The sequence below is a fragment of the Panthera leo genome, chromosome C1, assembly GCF_018350215.1.
Source record: "Panthera leo isolate Ple1 chromosome C1, P.leo_Ple1_pat1.1, whole genome shotgun sequence".
NCBI classification, from domain to species: Eukaryota; Metazoa; Chordata; class Mammalia; order Carnivora; family Felidae; genus Panthera; species Panthera leo.
The window spans coordinates 176,577,901-176,596,492 of NC_056686.1; the positions used below are offsets into that span (position 1 = coordinate 176,577,901).

At 39.2% G+C, this 18,592-nt stretch overlaps 1 protein-coding gene across 3 annotated transcripts; it reads right to left on the reverse strand.

Annotated features, from left to right (window-relative positions):
- Window positions 1-13,134: 13,134 nt before the first annotated feature.
- On the reverse strand, window positions 13,135-16,512 carry LOC122228063 (serine protease 58-like). Of its 3 annotated transcripts, none has more exons than XM_042952921.1 (6): window positions 16,378-16,512; window positions 15,943-16,063; window positions 15,233-15,410; window positions 14,541-14,794; window positions 13,789-13,820; window positions 13,135-13,419 (listed from the first exon to the last, which is right to left on the reverse strand). In XM_042952921.1, the coding sequence occupies exons 2-6, from the start codon at window positions 15,998-16,000 to the stop codon at window positions 13,270-13,272; spliced, it is 672 nt and encodes a 223-aa protein (XP_042808855.1). In that variant the 5' UTR covers window positions 16,001-16,063; window positions 16,378-16,512; the 3' UTR covers window positions 13,135-13,269. The 3 variants fall into 3 exon arrangements, with proteins under 3 accessions (XP_042808855.1, XP_042808854.1, XP_042808852.1); XM_042952920.1 differs by having other exon boundaries at window positions 13,144-13,419; window positions 13,789-13,937; window positions 15,943-16,056; window positions 16,378-16,510; XM_042952918.1 differs by having other exon boundaries at window positions 13,146-13,419; window positions 13,789-13,937; window positions 16,378-16,510.
- Between the last annotated feature and the right edge of the window lie 2,080 nt (window positions 16,513-18,592).

The window sequence follows — 18,592 nt, forward strand, 5'->3', positions numbered from 1 at the left end:
CTTTTTCTTACTGATGTGATGTATCACACTGATTATTTTGTGAATATTGAACCACACTTGCATTCCAAAAATAAATCCCACTTGATGTTGGTGTGCGAATTCTTTTAAATGTATTGTTGGATTCAGTTTGCTAAATTTTGTTGAGGACTTCTGTACCTATATTCATGAGGGATATTGGCATATATTTCTGGGGTTTTTTGTGATGACTTTATCTGGTTTTGGTATCAGGGTGATACTGGTCTCATACAATGAATTTGGAGGTTTTTCTGACTCTAGTATTTTTTGGAATAGTTTGAGAAGAATAGGTATTAACTCTTCTTTAAATGTTTGGAAGAATCCCCCAAGAAGCCATCTGTTCCTGGACTTTTGTTTGTTGGGAGTTTCTTGATTACTGATTCAACTTTATTGTTGGTAATTAGTTTGTTCAATTTTTTCTTCTTCTTGCTTTTGTTTTGGTAGGTTATATGTTTCTAGGAATTTATTCATTTCTTCTAAGTTGTCTGATATGTTGATATATTGGTTTTCATAATATTCCTCTATAATTGTTTGTATTTCTGTGGTGTTGGTTGTTATTTCTCCTCTTTCATTTGTGATTTTGTTTATTTAGGTTCTGTCTCTCTCTCTCTCTCTCTTTCTCTCTCTCTCCTTGACGGATCTAGCTGGAGATTTATCAATTTTGTGATCTTTTCAAAGAACAAGCTCCTGGTATCATTGAACAGTTCTATTGTTTTTCTGGTTTCTAGATAATTTATTTCTTTTTAAAAATATGTTTGTTTGTTTGTTTGTTTGTTTAGAGTGCATGAGCAGGGGTAGGGCAGAGGGAGAGGGAGAGAGAGAGAATCCCAAGCAGGACCCATGCTGTCAGCATAGAGCCTGATGTGGTGCTTGATCTCATGAACTATGAAATCATGACCTGAGACAAAACCAAGAGTTGGTCATTTAATTGACTGAGCCAACCAGGTGCCCCCTATATCATTTATTTCTGCTCTAATCTTTATTATTTCCTTCCTTCTGTTGGTTTTGGGTTTTGTTTGTTGATCTTTTCTTAGCCAGCTCCTTTAGGTATAAGGTTAGGTTGTTTATTTGAGATTTTTCCTGCTTCTTGAAGTAGGCCTATATTGCTATAAACTTCCCTCTTAGAACCATTTTTCCTGCATCCCAAAGATTTTGGACCGTTGTGTTTTCATTTTAATTTCTTCCATGTAATTTTTTATTTCGTCTTTGATTTCTTGGTTGACCCATTCATTGTTTAGTAACATGTTATTTAATCTTCATGTATTTGCGGTCTTTTCAGATTTTTTCTTGTGGTTGATTCCTAGTTTCATATCATTGTGGTCAGAATAAATACATAGTATGACTTTGATTTTTAAACATTTGTTGGGGCGCCTGGGTGGCTTAGTTGGTTAAGCATCTGACTCTTGGTTTTGGATCATGTCATGACCTCATGGTTTGTGAGATTGAGCCCTGTGTTGGGCTCTGTGCTGACAGTGCAGAGCCTGCTTGGGATTCTCTCTCTCCCTCTCTCTCTTCCCCTCCCCTGATCACACTTGCTCTCTCTCTCTCTCTCTCTCTCTCTCTCAAAATAGATAACTGAAAAAATTTTTTGTTGAAACTTGTTTTGTGGCCTAATATGTGATCTATTCTGGAGAGTGTTCCATCTACACTTGAAAAGAATGTGTATTCTGCTGTTTTAGGATGGAATGTTCCAAATATGTCTGGTTCGGTGTGTCATTCAAAGCCACCATTTCCTTGTTAATTTTCTGTTTGGTTGATCTGTCCATCAATTTGAGGAGAGTGTTAAGGTCCCCTAACTGTTTTATGTATTTGGGTGCTTTCATATTGGGTGCATAATTATTTACAATTCTTATCTCCTCTTTTTGGATTATCCCCTTTATTATTTTATAGTGTCGTTCTTTGTCTCTTGTTACAGTCTTTGTTTTAAAGGCTACTGCTACTCTGGCTCTCTTTTGACATCCATTTGCATGATAAATGTTTCTCCATTCCCTCACTTTCAACCTTCAGGTGTCTTTAGGTCTGAAATGTGTCTCCTGTAGACAGCACATAGATGGCTCTTGTTTTTTATCCACTCTGTCACCCTATGTCTTTTGATTGGAGCATTTAGCCCATTTATATTCAAAGTAATTATTGATAAGTATGCACTTGCTGCCATTTTGTTATTTGATTTGTGGATGCATTGTAGTTTTTCTCTTTCCCTTTCTTCTCTTGCTCTCTTCTCTCTCAGTTAGTTGGCTTTTTGTAGTGATATACTTGGATTCCTTTCTCTTTATTTTTTGCATATCTATGACTGGTTTTTAATTTGTGGTTACCATTAGGTTTGTATATAACATCTTCTGCATATAGCAATCTATATTAAGTTGATGGTTGCTTAGGTTTAAACCCATTCTTTACTCCTTTCCCCATCTCCATATTTTAGGTATATGGTGTCATATTTTAAATCCTTTCTTTTATGAATCTCATGACTGATTTTTATAAAGATACTTATTTTTACTGCTTTTGTGTTTTTTTCTTTTCATGCTTTTATTTATAGTCTTTCCTTTCCACTCAAAGGGTCCCCTTTAATATGTCTTGTAGAGTTAGTTTAGTAGCCATAAACTCCGTTAGTTTTTGTTTGAGAAACTTTCTCTCTCCTTCTATTCTGAATGATAGGCTTGCTAGATAGAGTATTCTTGCATGCAGATTTTTCCCTTTCAGCACTTTGGATACATCATGCCACCCCCTCTGGCCTGCAAAGTTTCTGCTGAAAAATCTTCTGATAGCCTTATGCAGTTTCCTGTAACTGTCTTTTCTATTGCTTCTTAAAAAGATTTTTTTATCACTACTTTTTCCATTTTGGTTACTATGTGTCTTGGTGTGGACCTCCTTAGGTTGTTTTTGAGGGGATCTCTGTGCCTCCTGGATCTGGACATCTATTTTCTTCCCCAGATTAGGGAGGTTTTCAGCTATCATTTCTTCAAGTAAATTTTTTGTCCCCTTCTCTCTTTCTTCTTCTGACCTCCCTATAATGTGAATGTTATTATGCTTGATGGAGTCACTGAGTTCCCTAAGACTATTCTTAATTTGCCTAATTTTCTTTCATTTGTTCATTTGTTTCATTTCTTTCATTACTTTCCCTTAGTCTGTCTTCCAGGCCGTTGATTCATTCTTCTGCTTCATCTAGACTGCTATTTATTCCATCAAGTTTATTTTATTTTATTTTATTTTATTTTTTTTTTTATTTTTATTTTTTTTTTATTTTTTAATATATGAAATTTACTGTCAAATTGGTTTCCATACAACACCCAGTGCTCATCCCAAAAGGTGCCCTCCTCAATACCCATCACCCACCCTGCCCTCCCTCCCACCCTGCCCTCCCTCCCACCCCCCATCAACCCTCAGTTTGTTCTCAGTTTTTAACAGTCTCTTATGCTTTGGCTCTCTCCCACTCTAACCTTTTTTTTTTTTTTTTTCCCTTCCCCTCCCCCATGGGTTTCTGTTATGTTTCTCAGGATCCACATAAGAGTGAAACCATATGGTATCTGTCTTTCTCTGTATGGCTTATTTCACTTAGCATCACACTCTCCAGTTCCATCCATGTTGCTACAAAAGGCCATATTTCATTTTTTCTCATTGCCACGTAGTATTCCATTGTGTATATAAACCACAATTTCTTTATCCATTCATCAGTTGATGGACATTTAGGCTCTTTCCATAATTTGGCTATTGTTGAGAGTGCCGCTATATCCATCAAGTTTATTTTAAATTTCATTTATTGTGTTCTTGATCTCTGATTGGCTGTTTTTAATCTCTGTGTTAAGGGTTTCACTAATGTTTTCCACTCTTTTCTCAAGTCCAATGAGTATCTTTATGCTCATTACTTTAAATTCTCTATCAGGCATGTTACTTGTATTCATTTTGCTTCGGTTTCTTGCTGTGGTTTGTTTCTGTTCTTTCATTTCGTAGATATTTCTCTGTCTCTTCATTTTGTCTGACTTTCTGCATGTGTGTCTCTGTGTTAGGAAAGTAAACTACTTCTCTTGCTCTTAGTGATAATAGCCTTATGAAGAGAGGTCCTGATGGTGCAGAAAAACTCTAAATTTTACTCCCTAGTGATTTTTTCCTGGAGCCTGAAATCTTTCTGATTGTGCATTACATTTAGATTTAGGATACAATTAGATCAAATATTAGATTTTTAAAGCACACAAACATGGAAAACCATTGACATCAAAAATACATAATCCAGAAACCATGGCAAATCCAAAATTACCGAGTAAAATAGATGTTTTAAAGTCTCTCTAAAAGCGGTGGCCATTGACTCTATATTACTGTTGCTGACAAAGCATTTGTATTTTACATCATAAATTTTGTTTATTGAGAATCTTGCAGTTCTAACAAGCAATACAATTATGAACAACAGGATAGAAAGATGCATACTTTCTTAATGAGTAGAAATAGCTCACCTTCAGCACAGGCTAAGACTTTAAAGAATGAGTGGGATTCTTTTGGTCACTAGTGGCAGAAAACCTGACCCAACCTGGCCTAAAAGGATATCTATTGTCTTGTATAACTAAAAATCCCAAGTGATAGGTCCTAAAGCTTCCAGTCTAGGTGGTTTCAGGCAAACCGATTCATTAGTGCTCCATCCTTTAATTTTATCTTCTGAATAGCTTCAGTATCAGGTTCCACACAGTAGTGCTCCAGTCCTTCCAACCTCTTAGGTTCAAGACCAAAAAAAAAGAGCAAGTTGGCTTCCCCAAGAACTCAGTTACTGACTTGAATCTCCCTTTCATCCCTGAGCCAACTACTGTGGCTAAAGGAACATGAAACACTGACTAGCTTAGGCCTAAGGAGTATGTTTCACCTCTGAGTAAGGACAGAGGTTTAGTCTTGCTCAAGCACATGGACTATAGTGAGGAAGAGTGAAGAAAGAGTAAAAAAAAAAAAACAAAAAAATTAATGTTCATTCATTTTTGAAAGACAGAGAGAAACAGAGTGCAAGCAGGGGTGGGACAGAGAGAGAGAGGGACACAGATTCCGAAGGAGGCTCCAGGCTCTGAGCTCTCAGCACAGAGCTGGACATGGGGGCTCATACCCACAAGCCGTGAGATCATGACCCGAGCCAAAGTCAGATGCTTAACCGACTGAGTCACCCAGGTGCCCCGAAAGAGTAAAAATTAATATGAAAATTGGGAGCTCTTACTGGAAGATGGAAATGTATGGGATTCTAATATCAAACGACATATGCCTATTATATGAGGAATCTCAATTGTGGCCATGGAGATATAGTTTTACCTGCTCTGTCAGTACCAATTAACAAGTGGTCTTAGATCAAAGGTGATGATAAAAATGAAGAGTGAATACCCCATTTATAAGACAGATGTGCCACTGGATCATCAGTTTCCTTGGCTGTACAATTATACCACTTACAACTTTTTTTTTTTTGGGTGAGGATTAATAAACCAATGCATGTGAAAGCATAGGTGGTTAATAAAGGTCAATTATCATCTCATTTTCCTTTGAGTCAAATTTTCCTTTCTTAGGTTTAAAGTTAGTCAAAATAGGAAGTACATGTGATTATTTTTGTTTAATCTCTAGAACCTAAGACAGTAGCTAGTACATAGTAAAAATAATGTGTGCTGAAAAACTAAATAGGTGTACTAGTTAGGTTATAGGATCAGCTGCTGTAACAAAGATACCACAATATAAAATGGATCAAACAAGACAAATGTTTATTTCTCTCTCACAAAGCAGTCTGGAGCTGTTGGGCAATTTTTGGTAGGAAGGCAGCTCTGTTCCTATAGATCATGAAGCCTTCTTCTATCTTATTCCACCTTTCCCTTATTTTCTTTATGGGCATGGTTGAAGCTTGCTGACCACCATCATAACTATGTTCCAGCCCATGGGAAGTAGAAACAAGATATAATAGGCACATAGCATCCTTTTAAGAATGTAATACAGATATTGTGCACATCTCTTCTACTCACATCCCCTTAGACATTAGTTATGTGGCTACAATAAGCTACAAAGAATGTTGAAGAAGATAGCTTCTCGCAAGGCAGTCAGAAGCCAGCTCAGGGGGATCTGTTACAGAAACAGATGAGGAGATAGGATAGATCAATGAGTGGCCTCTGTCACATGCAGCCATGTGAAGGTCTGAGACACTGGAGCAATGGGTACCAGTTTTCTCACAATGTTTCTGGCAATGAAAAAGCAAAGGAAAAGCTACTTGGAAACAACTGTGGATCATAGTTTCAGAGAGTCATATGTAAATGTGTTAATACGTTAATGTTAATATATGTAAATAAGTTAAGGCTAAAGATGGAGATTAGACTAATGGAATTTTATGATTAGCAAATTGACTAAATATAATCTTAAATGCATTCCATAAAGCACTTATTTCTTTTAACTCAGCTCATCTAATTTTATTAGGTTGGAACTATGGACTTGGATTTTATTTACTGGATTTTATTGTTAAAGGGTTACTTTTCTAGGAATGATTCACCCCCATCTGATCATTTCTCCATATGAAAGTTCTAAGGAATGTAGGAAGCATTATTTGAGCTAAGAATTATATTTTCAACTAAAGATATATAAAAGAATCTTAATTGATGAATTGCAGTCTGTTTCACATTGAAGAGAGCTGTCCTAAATCAAAGATGACATATTTAGGCAACTGGATGTCCCAGAAAATCTGGGACAGTCTAATTTTAGATATCTGATATTGTCACCAATCCTACAAAACATTTTTGAACATGTACCACCAATATGTGTATATTTATTTATATATCTATGTATGTGTGTGTGTGTGTGTATATATATATATATATATATATATATATATATATATATATATATATATATCTCCTGGCATGTTGTGTACATTATGAAACATACACCAAAAAAGAAATGTTTAAAGGATGAGTTAAACAAATTGCAAATAGAAGTTTTAATATTCACTTCTTACATCCTCCTAGGGCTCATGCACACACAACATGAAAATCATTGTCTAGTCAATAATAGAGTCTAGACCAGAACTCAGATCTCCTGACTTATATAGTTCAGTAGTCTTTCCTCTTAACTGCATTGTCTTTCATCTTTCTAATACCCAATATAACTAAAGCATAAGGCAGGCATTTGTTCCAGACAAAATGGAGTAAGTGCATCCCATTTTACACCTCCTTCTAACAACAGTAACAATACCAAAAAACACTAAACAGAATAAGTCATTTACCAGAAGATCTGAAAAGTGGAAAAAAGGCAAATTAGTTAGACATCTTGAGACTTGAGGAATGACCTTGTAGTGAGTTTCCTGGGTTTTTTTCTTGCCCTCTATATATCCGTGTCTGTATGATACAAATATTTGCAACCTGGAAACAACAGTGGGCAGAGACAAAACAAAAGAAAACTGCAACAAAAAAAAGAAAATCTTGTTTCTCTAGCCAAAGGACTGGGAAAGGGGAAGCCCAATAGAACAGAAACTTCTGAATTGTGTGTGGTAGGCAGAATTCTAAGAAGTACTGACCCAAGCTTCCTGTCATTGAATACATGCCTGCCCTGGAACTATGAATTTGATGGACATGACCTCTATGGTTAGGCTATGTTATACAGCATGGTGGACCTTAAGAAAAGATAAGGAGATTATCCGGGTGGTCCTGGCCTAATCACATGAGCCCTTTAAAAGTCAAGAGTTTTCTCTGCTTGGTAGTAGAAGGCGAAATCAGAGAGAGTCAAAGCATGAGAAGCATTTGGCATGAGGGAGGTTTTCTATTGGTAAGATGGAGGAATCCACATGGCAAGGATCTGAGAATGGCCTCTAGGAGCTGAGTTTGGCCCCCAGCTGACGGGTAGCAAAACTCCAGGATCTTAGTCACACAACTGCAAGGAAATGAATTCTGCCAGCAATGTGAAAGAGGTAGAAGTGGGTCCTTCCCTAGCTGAAGCTCCAGGTGGGGATGTAGCTGGCCCACATCTTGATTTTAGCCTTATCAGACCTTGAGCTATGGGATTCTTAACCAAGGAAACCATGAAATAACAAATTTTTGTTGTTTTAAACCACTAAGTTATTGGTAATGTCCTTGTTCTTGTGACAAACCCTATGAAAAAGCCATGTATGTCCTCATCCCTATGGCACTGCAATAGTAGGGCTGGTTGGCAGAACTTCTACTGTGTACTAATTTCTTGTTGCTACTGTAAAAAAATCACCAAAAGTTAGTGGCTTAAAAGAACACAAATTTATTATCTTACAGTTCTGGAAATCAGAAGGCCAATATGGGTCTTACTGGGCTAAAATCAAAGTGTCCATAGAGCCACTTTCTTTCTGGAAACCTTTCTGGAGTCTTTGGAGAGAATCCATTTCCTTGCCTTTTCCAGCTTTTAGAGGCTGCCTGCATGCCTTGGCTCATGGTTCCTTCCTTTATCTTTAAAGCACATCACTCTGACCTCTACTTCTGTGATCATATTGCCCCTCTTTTTCTTGGACTTTTTTGCCTTCTTCTTATAAAGACACTTGTGATTACATTGGGCCCATCTGGATAATCCAGGGTATCTTCCCATATCAAGATTCTTAACTTAATCACATTTGTGAAGTCTCTTTTACTATGTAAAGTAATATATTCATAGGTTCTAAGGATTAGGATAGAGACAGTTTAGGTGGGGTGGGGGGGATTATTCTGTCTACTGCAACTCCCTACTATAACACTATAGAGGCTTTATAAACCAAATTGACATTTGAATCACAGCCCTCAAAAGTGGGCTAGGACATACATTCTGAACATTAATAAGTTAACTACATGGTCAATTAGGGTATCTAAATAGGAATCAGAGTCTTATGATACCCAGCTGCCCAGAATATAGTACAAAATTACTCATCATATTAGGCAAATTTCAACTCAAATAAGAAAAGATATGGGGAGCCTGGGTGGCTCAGTCGGTTAAGCGTCTGACTTCTGCTCAGGTCAGGTCATAATCTCGAGGTTTGTGAGTTTGAACCCTGCATTCGGCTCTATGCTGATAGCTCGGAGCCTGAAGCCTGCTTTGGATTCTGTCTCCCTCTCTCTCTGCCCCTCCCCCATTCGTGCTCTGTCTCTCTCTCTCTCTCTCTCTCTCTCAAAAATAAATAAACATTAATTTAAAAAAAAGAAAAGAAAAGATAATCAACAGATGCCAACACCAAGATGATGAAGATGTTGGAGTTATCAAAGATTTTAAAGCAGCTATTATAAAAATGTTCAGCAACAGGCACATGAAAAGATGCTCAACGTCGCTCCTCATCAGAGAAATACAAATCAAAACCATACTCAGATATCACCTCACGCCAGTAAGAGAGGCCAAAATGAACAAATCAGGAGACTATAGATGCTGGCGAGGATGTGGAGAAACCGGAACCCTCTTGCACTGTTGGTGGGAATGCAAACTGGTGCAGCCACTCTGGAAAACAGTATGGAGGTTCCTTAAAAAAATTTAAAAAAGACCTACCCTATGACCCAGCAGTAGCACTGCTAGGAATTTACCCAAGGGATACAGGAGTACTGATGCATAGGGGCACTTGTACCCCAATGTTTATAGCAGCACACTGAACAATAGCCAAATTGTGGAAAGAGCCTAAATGTCCATCAAATGACGAATGGATAAAGAAGTTGTGGTTTATATAAACAATGGAATACTATGTGGCAATGAGAAAGAATGAAATATGGCCTTTTGTAGCAACGTGGATGGAACTGGAGAGTGTTATGTTAAGTGAAATAAGTCATACAGAGAAAGACAGATACCATATGTTTTCACTCTCATGTGGATCCTGAGAAACTTAACAGAAACCCATGGGGGAGGGGAAGGAAAAAAAAAAAGAGGTTAGACAGGGAGAGAGCCAAAGCATAAGAGACCCTTAAAAACTGAGAACAAACTGAGAGTTAATGGGGGGTGGGAGGGAGGGGGGGTGGGTGATGGGTATTGAGGAGGGCACCTTTTGGGATGAGCACTGGGTGTTGTATGGAAACCAATTTGACAATAAATTTCATATTAAAACATAAATAAATAAATAAATAAATAAATAAATAAATGTGTAAAAAGTAAAAAAAAAAAATGTTCAGTAAACAATTACAAATACTCTTGAATCAAATAGAAAAGAAACAGAAAATCTTAGCAAAGATTTATAGAAGATATAAAGACAAACCAAATGGAGATTTTAGAATTTAAAAATATAGTAACTGAAATAAAAAATTCATTAGATAGGTGTTCTAACTGAACCTAGGACTTAATTTTTAGAGGTTACTGAATGATAACACTGACAAGTCAATGCTGTTGAAAGAGTTTAGGGGCACCTGGGTGGCTCAGTCAGTTAAGCCTCCAACTTTGGCTCAGGTCATGATCTTGTGGTTTGTGGGTTCAAGCCCCATGTCAGTCTCTGTGCTGACAGCTCAGAGCCTGAAGCTTGCTTCGGATTCTGTATCTCCCTCTCTCTCTGCCACTCCCCTGCCCACGTGCTCTTGCTCTCTCTCAAAAATAAATAAACCTTAATTTTTTTTTAAAAAAAAGAAGAGTTTATTAAGAAGCATGCCCAGCCATGTAGGGCTACATGAGGAAGTACTAGGGTCAGTGAGGAGGCAGGAGGGGCAAGAGGGAAGCATAGGTACGAGTCTTTATTGTGGTTTCTGAAAGAAGGAATGGGTGACGCAGGGTAGTCAAGTAGAAGCAGGTTTAGGATCAAATAGTTGGAATAATTTTAGCAGACTCTGAGCTATCATGGTGATCTCTAGTTGTTCAGTACCTGGACCCAGGGTGATTTAGAGCAGGGGAAACATTGGCTTAGTGTATGAATGTTAAAGGAAGTGGTTGAGGTACAGATCTGGATTGGTTGGTTTGCATATAAAAAGAATGTGGTAGACGGAGTCACTACCTCCAGGAATTAGTTAGCTCTGGGAGGGCAGTCTTTTCCTATCCAGCAAGACTCCTAAGATGTGAAAGTATCATAAATATAGAAAATTAAAACATAATTAAAATAATGAGTTCAATAGCAAAATTGGCAAGCCAGAAGAGTCAGTGAACTTGAAGATAGAGCAATAGAAATGATCAATATGAACAACAGATGGAAAAGAGATATTTTAAAAATGAATGGATCCCCAGGGACCTGTGGGATAGTAACAGAAGATTTAACATTCGTGTTATCAAAGTTTCAGGAGAAGAAAAAGAACACTGAGCTGAAAAATATTTGAAGAAATAATGGCTCAAACTTCTCAAACTTGGCGAAGGACATAAACCTACAGATTCAAGAAACTGAATGTACCCCAAGCAGAATAAACTTTTAAAGATTCACACACAGACATGTCATAATCAAATCTCTGAAAAGGAAAAACAAAGAAAAACTTTTGAAAGCAGCCAGAGCCAGAGAGAAACAACGCATTCCCAACTGGGGAACAATGAATCAAATGATAGCAGATTTCCCCTCCTTGAAGAACAGAAGGAAGAGGCAAACAATTTCCAAGTTCTGAAAGAAAGACATTGTCAACCCAGAATTTTTTATCCCGTAAAAAATATCCTTCAAGAAAGAAGGTGAAGAAACACTGAGAGGCTTTATCACCAGCAGACTTGCTTTAAAAGAATGGCTGAAAAACTATTCAGATAGAAAGGAAATGGCAATGAAAGGATTCTTGGAACATCATGAATGAAAAAAAGATCAGTGGAATTATACAGATTGCATGCTATAGAACATTCTTGAAGTGACAAAATTATAGTGATGGAGACTAGATCAGTGGTTGCAAGGGTTAGGGTCAGGAGAAGGTGTGATTATTATTGAAAAAAATATTTTTTAATGTTTATTTATTTTTGAGAAAGAGAAAGAGGGAGAGAGAGACACACAGCACAACCGGGCGAGGGGCAGAGAGAGAGGGAGACACAGAATCCGAAGCAGGCTCCAGGTTCTGAGCTGTCAGCACAAAGCCAGACACGGGGCTCAAACTCACGGAGTGTGAGATCATGACCTGAGCCGAAGTTGGATGCTTAACCAACTGAGCCACCCAGATGTCCCAGGAGAAGTGTATTAAAGTGTAACACAAAGAAGTTTCTTTCTGGTGATTGGGTGATAGAATAGTTTTGGATCCTGTTTGTGGTAATGGTTACGGAATCTATGCATGCAGTAAGATTTCAAATTTCACCATTCAAAACGAGTGTATGTAAAGAAAGACTGGTGAAATCCATATAAAATCTGAATTTGATTGAACAGCATTGTACCAATGTGAATTTCCTGATTTTGGCATTTTATTATGGTTAGAGAAAATATTATCATTGGGGCAAGATTGGGTACACAGAAACTCTCTTGTAATATTTTTACAATTTTTTATCCTAAACAATTTCAAAATAAAATGTTATTAGGACCTATATCAATGGTTTTTAAAAATCTGATAATTGATAAAGGTAGGATAAGAACAGGTGAATGCAGGATTTGGAGAAAATCAGCTGAACTGGTATACGATAGATTTTGGTTGGTTCAGTGAGATCATTATTTGCCACACTCCCACTAATCTATACACACAAATGTACATGTGCATACTCGCAAACACACACAAACACAGTTATACTCACCTAGATTTCAGCATTTCCTTATTATCCTTCTAGCATTCTCTTTCTAGCCATTTACCTTATTTTTCTGTGCTTAGCATTAGGAAAGATCTGTCAGGAGATCTGACCCATTTAATTCCTCTCTGTACCTACTTCTGCTTCAACTCCTAACCCTTTCTGAAACCCTTATAGTGCTTGTTAGCATAAAATTCTAACCTCTATTTCTAACAATTATTTGCCAGCAGCCTACTTAACATTGCAATATTTACTGAGCCTTATTAGGTATGATGGGTATGATGAGAGGACACAGGCCTGACACAGAGGCCTGACTCAGCACTAAGTGGTGTGAAACAAAGGAGACACCCTAAAGCTGCCACATCTCACTGTCACATTTCTGGGACCCATATGTCCTCTGGATGGCAGGGGCTGGAGAAGAACTTCTCCATAAAAGTCTGCGGAAACCATTGCAGGTGAGTAGGAAGTTGAAGGAGAGGAAAAGAGTGGTGAGAAGGTAGCTTATTTAGGAGAACGTTATCCAGCTCAAATCCTTTGGTGATCAGGCTAGGACTGAAAAAGGATAAGAGAAGTCAAAATAATAGAAGGAACCGAAAATTTCTTATAGCTAAAGGCTCTATTCCCATCTTGTTCTGAGGCTAAAGGGAAAAGAGGGTCAAGGATGGTAGACCCAGTTCTGAGGCCACTGGGAGAGGGAACAGAGAGAGCTCAGTTGCTGTGGATAACTTTGTGGATCCAGTCTGTATAGCGGGACACCTTGGTGTAGTAGCCAATATCACCTTTCAAAATACACCCTGCTGACCAAGATAGGATCCCATGGAGCTGATTTTGGCACAGGATTGGGACAGCATCTAATTCCTGTTAGAAAAAGGACAGATGGGTCAGACAGGATAGCCAAAACAAAGATGACCTAGTGCCAAGTCCCTGAGGGGCCCAGAATAGAAAGACTTAGGGGATAAGGACAGGGAGAAATGTCTGGTGGACATCTTGGGCCCACCCAACTACTTCTAGGCCACATCAGAGTTAGCCATAAAGAGATAAGAACACTCTGAGATGTTTCCCCCCTAGCATCTAAGTTCATTCATTATTGGAAGGACACAGTCTTTCCTGGATCCCATATACATTGATCTCTTCTTGAATGTAGGGACAGGAGATTGGAATGGTTGAGGGAGATACGTGGACCCCAAAACAGCCCCAAACTCAAATGGGCAGAGAGAAAAGAGTTACCTTACATGAGTGTGTGTTCTCCAGAGATGATCCTGCACAAAACATGTTTTCTGTGATTTTAATAGGAATTTGTCTTACAAGGGACTCTTGGCAGTCATCATTAGAAAACCAAAAGACAGTCTGGTTTATCTGGATATCAGGTTCTGGGTCTGAGCACATGAGTGTGCACACATGCGCACACACAAACACAGAGGGAGAGAGACAGAAGAGGCTTTGTTTCTCTTTGATCCTTCACATATTCATCTTTCTTTCTTCTCCCCTTCCCTCCCTCTTTTCTGTTATTAATCGTTCCATCATTCAGTGAATCATCATTCAGAAAAAGCCAACATGAAAAGGAACCACAGAGGAAGAAAAAATAATGAAATGAATAAACCAAGTCTGGTCCCAGTGTTGTAAAACTGCATGCCTTGGGCTTGTGTGTACATGCTTTTATTTGTGAATGCTTGTCTGTAAGTTACTAATGAATGAGCCACACTCAGCATCACCAGTAGGATTACCTGCCAATCCCTTCCTCACCCAGACACCCTTTCACCCTCACCTGGGTGATGAATGAGGCAAGAACACTGGATTCCTTTAACAGCTACATTACCAATTTGGGCCTCAATTTCCAAATGAATAAAACTAGAGGTTGAGATATTATAAGTTCTCAGGGCTCTTCCAGATCTCATAATCTATAATAATAATTATATGATAATCCCCTTTGTGTGGGTACGCAAGGAGCACTAAGGGTCTGTCTTGGGAGGGTTACTCACTGAAATTCCTCCATTCCCAGCCCCAGCCAGAGACAGTGCACTTTTCCCCTCTTCTGTCATTCGTGGTATTGGGTAGAACCACCAGCTTGACCTGATCCTTGAGCTCTAGGGGATGATTCAGCTTGATGAGCATGAGGTCATGCTCAGCAGAATCCCGGGTAAAATCTGGGTGTTGGACAATAAATGTGGGTCTTAAGTTCCCCATCTTGTTTTGAAAATTCTCTTTTGAAGCCGCAACGTTTATCTCAAGAAATCTGGAAAAGGCCATGAAGGATTAGTAGAAGAAGGAGATATTTTCCTATTGTTCAACTTGTTTCTTTTCTACCCCAACTTGCTTTGTGACTTTGCATGAGTTCCTTCCATAACTTGGCAAGACCTCCATCTCCTTGTCTGGCAAATGAGCAATTGCTACTGCAGTTCTATAATTCTTTGATCTGTACCACATTGTATATAGGCTTTTTATCCCAATGGATTCATCCCCTAGTCCTCGGCTTCCCCAATTCCCTCAGTCTACATCATCCCACCCAAAAATCGAACTCATAACCACCTACATCTACTTCCTGCCTCCTTCCAATAACTTCTCAGGCTTGAGAGCCCCTGGGCAAGTCTCTTCACGGCTAAGCCTCAGTACCCCTTTAACAATCTCAGTGACTAAGGGGGACCACTTTTCCTTCTAGGACTCCATTACTCACGGTAAGAAGCAGTGGGCTGCAGTGAGAACCCACTGTTTGTGGATCAGGGTCCCCAAACAAGGCTCATATTCTGAGTTCAGGAAAACCAGAAAGGTTGGTGCAGTTTCTATGCTCATCTGGTTGAATTGCTGGGCTAATTTTACTTGTGTTGGTGTTGGTATTACAATTATTGTTACCACTGTCAGATAAGGGAAAGGAGAGCAGAATTTTAGAGACAGGTGCAGACATTCCAGAGTAAGAAGTTTGGAATATTTTATGTGGAAGTGCTTTGAAATGGTCAATGTGTTACTGATATAGGAGGTGTTGTTGGACCACTCAGGGTCCTTCTGCTAATTTTCCCTTAGGCTTTCCTCTGAATTTATATACTCCTTATTCACTCCTCTTCTCCTTCCTTCCTTCTTCTTGATACCTATTTTCTTCAAGCTTTCTTCCTAGCCATATAGCAAAATCACATTCTTTTGCCAAGACCCACCATCTTTTGTGTAAAGTCTTATTATCTCAGTCTGAATCTTCTCTTGCACCCATGAAGCCAGAGGAAAATCAGTGGGCTCTAGATATCTCTGAGTGTTCTAGGAAACTTCTAATCACTGGGGTCCTAAATTCTTATCTAAGTAATGTACTCTCTATCCACCTTATCTAGACCCATTTCCTACACTTTTCTCCAATATGACCTTTTCAAAATTTAAGCCAAAATAGAAACCTGCACTCACCAGTCACTGTCAGAATGCTGAAGACTAGAAAGAGGCGGTTCATATCTGTGATCTCCATGCTCTCTTGCAGTAAGAAGATCTGGGAAGGGAGTGAACTACAACAAACCTGGTCTCCTGGAAGCTTTGCAAAGGGAGAAATATCAAGGAGGTGTAGGGACATTCAAGGGAGCAAAGTTCTCTCAACCAAGGTAGTATGCCACCAAAGGGAGGAAAGATAGCCAGGCCAGATCCTATCTCTCTAGAGTGTCTGTCCTCCCATTGTAGCATGTGAAATTTCTCCAAGGTGAAATGCCTGACCACTGAGGGATGGCCTATAAACCAAGAGCTTTGCTATACTTTATTAGCAAAGAGAAATCTCAACTGGCCATTTGTGTCTGCCTTGTTCCACTGTCTCCCATAATACTTCAGCTCCCTGGTTCCCTTACATTTACTTACCTGTCCTCACTTAGTGTGGCTGATCTTCACCTCTCTGTGTGACATTAATAGCCCTCAACTTTCAAATAAACTCCCTCCTCTCTGAGCTACAGATCCCCCTCACCTAACAAGCTGAGTCTTCCCACATGTCACATTGACTCTTGTTCTAATGTCACACTGGCTCCACCCCATGGCATCCTCTGTCACATTGTCCCCATACTATGTCATCCTCCCTCTAACCCCTAGATACCACTGGCCTCTCCCTGAAACTTTGCAGAGCCAAGTAGAGACAGGCAGGGCTCAATATGGAGTTCCCTTGGAATAGAGTCAAAGGGATACCAAAAAAGAATGTATCAGTTGGTTTTTGCTGCATAGAAATTTTTTTAAAACTTAGTGGCTTAAAATGGTAGTCAATTATTTGTTCACAATTCTGTGGGTTGCCAATTTGGGATGGGCTTAGCTGGGAAGTTCTTCTCTCAGCAGGACTCATTGATGCATCTGTGATCAGCTGGCAGTCAGTGGTCCTACAAACATGTCTAGTGGTGGCTGGTTGTCGGCTTTAGAGTGATGAGAGTAACAAGGCCATGTGTCTATCATCCAACAAGCTAGTCCAAGATCATCTATATGATAGCAGTTGCAAGGTTCCATAGATCAGAAAAATGGTAAACCCCAATGCCCAAATGTTCAAGCCTGTGCATTATCACATTTGCTAATGTCCCACAGGCCAAATCAAGTTGCGTGGCTAACTCAGATTCACAGGGTAGAAAAGAGTCCACTGTTTGACGGGAAAATTTGTAAAATCATATTACAAGGGCACAGATAGAAGAAGGGGAATAGTTTTTGGCCATTTTTTCTTGCCATTTTATTGTGTAAATTTTCAAACATACAAAAAATTTAAAAGCACTGTACCATGAAGACTGCATGCCCACCACCTATTTTCTTCAGCTAACACTTTACTATATTTGTGTTATTACATAGCTATCCATCTATAGTTATGGCTTTTGTTACCATCTACCACATACAGTCAACCAGCTCATCACCTGCAATCTGGCTTCACCTCCCACCTCTCTGACAGCATCTCCTTTTCTCACAGCTGCTTCCCTCACCATATAAGTCCTGAGTTGCTGTAATAGCTTTCAAACTGGACTTCCTTAACAAGCTCTCTCTTTCTCTATCCAGTTTGCCAGATTGATTTTTTTTTTCATTTGTTGTACTCTTGCTTAAAAGCTTGCTGTGGTCCCTAGTGCCCATTATTTCATGTCTAAACTCCTTTGCTTTGCTGCCAAGGCCCTCAGTAATCTGGTATTAATCCATGACTGTAGGAATATGACATAATGGGCAGAGTCAGAGTTCCTTGGCAATCTCAAAAGTAGCCTGTGTCTTTGAGAGATCTGTTGGTAAATTTCTCATCTCTTTCTGACCAACTTTAAAATTGGCTGTAATCAATGGCTTTTAGGCCTTTTAGCTTGGCCCCACCTGAACATCTCCCATCAGCACCCCATAAGAATCAGTTTCTGCTCTGACCTGGATATCTTCTCCTTGGCTCTTGGTCAAAATCCCTGGACTTTCATTCTTCTATGGTCTCTGTGTCCCTACTGGTGAGCAAGGACTGGCTCCTCCCCCTGGCATTTTATCAAACAGTGGCCTTGTTTTGAATATATTCTTCTGATTGGCTATTAGCTCTTCTATCCTTACTGGGTTCATACAAGAAAGGATTCCCATCCATCCTCTGATATGACTATACCCCTCACTACACTGAAGAGTAGACTTTACTCCCTATCTGTGCTAATTCCTGTCTGGTACCCACTGAGCTCCACTTATTCAGACTAGGTTTTAAGAGGCCCTCAGATTCCAGTTTGCGTCCACTGTCCCTCTCACCAAAGTGTTCCCTGGTACATTATTTTTCTCTCTTATGTACTAGACTTTTCACTCTGGGCCAGCTAGTTTCTTCAGTGTTATTTTTAAATTTTTTTTTTAAATTTAATGTTTATTTACTTTTGAGAAAGAGAGAGAGATGGGGGGGTGGGCAGAGAGAGAGGGAAACACAGAATCTGAAGCAGGCTCCAGGCTCTGAGCTGTCAACACAGAGCCTGACATGGGGCTCGAACTCACAAGGCGCAAGATCGTGACCTGAGCCAGTCAGACACTCAACCAACTGAGCCACCCAGGTGCCCCTCTTTGGTATTATTCACATTGATCATTTTCCTACATGCTTCCTTTCATTCTTTGGCTCACT

What these genes read in the sequence shown, in the direction of transcription:
- LOC122228063 (XM_042952920.1), bottom strand. Translation starts at nt 16,000, where the DNA reads ATGGAGATCACAGATATGAACCGCCTCTTTCTAGTCTTCAGCATTCTG. An exon ending in CAGCATTCTGACAGTGACTG is followed by an intron (nt 15,411 to 15,942) that starts GTGAGTGCAGGT and finishes CTTATCTGACAG; the next exon opens with TGGTAACAATAATTGTAATA. An exon ending in GCAGCCCACTGCTTCTTACC is followed by an intron (nt 14,795 to 15,232) that starts GTGAGTAATGGA and finishes GGCCTTTTCCAG; the next exon opens with ATTTCTTGAGATAAACGTTG.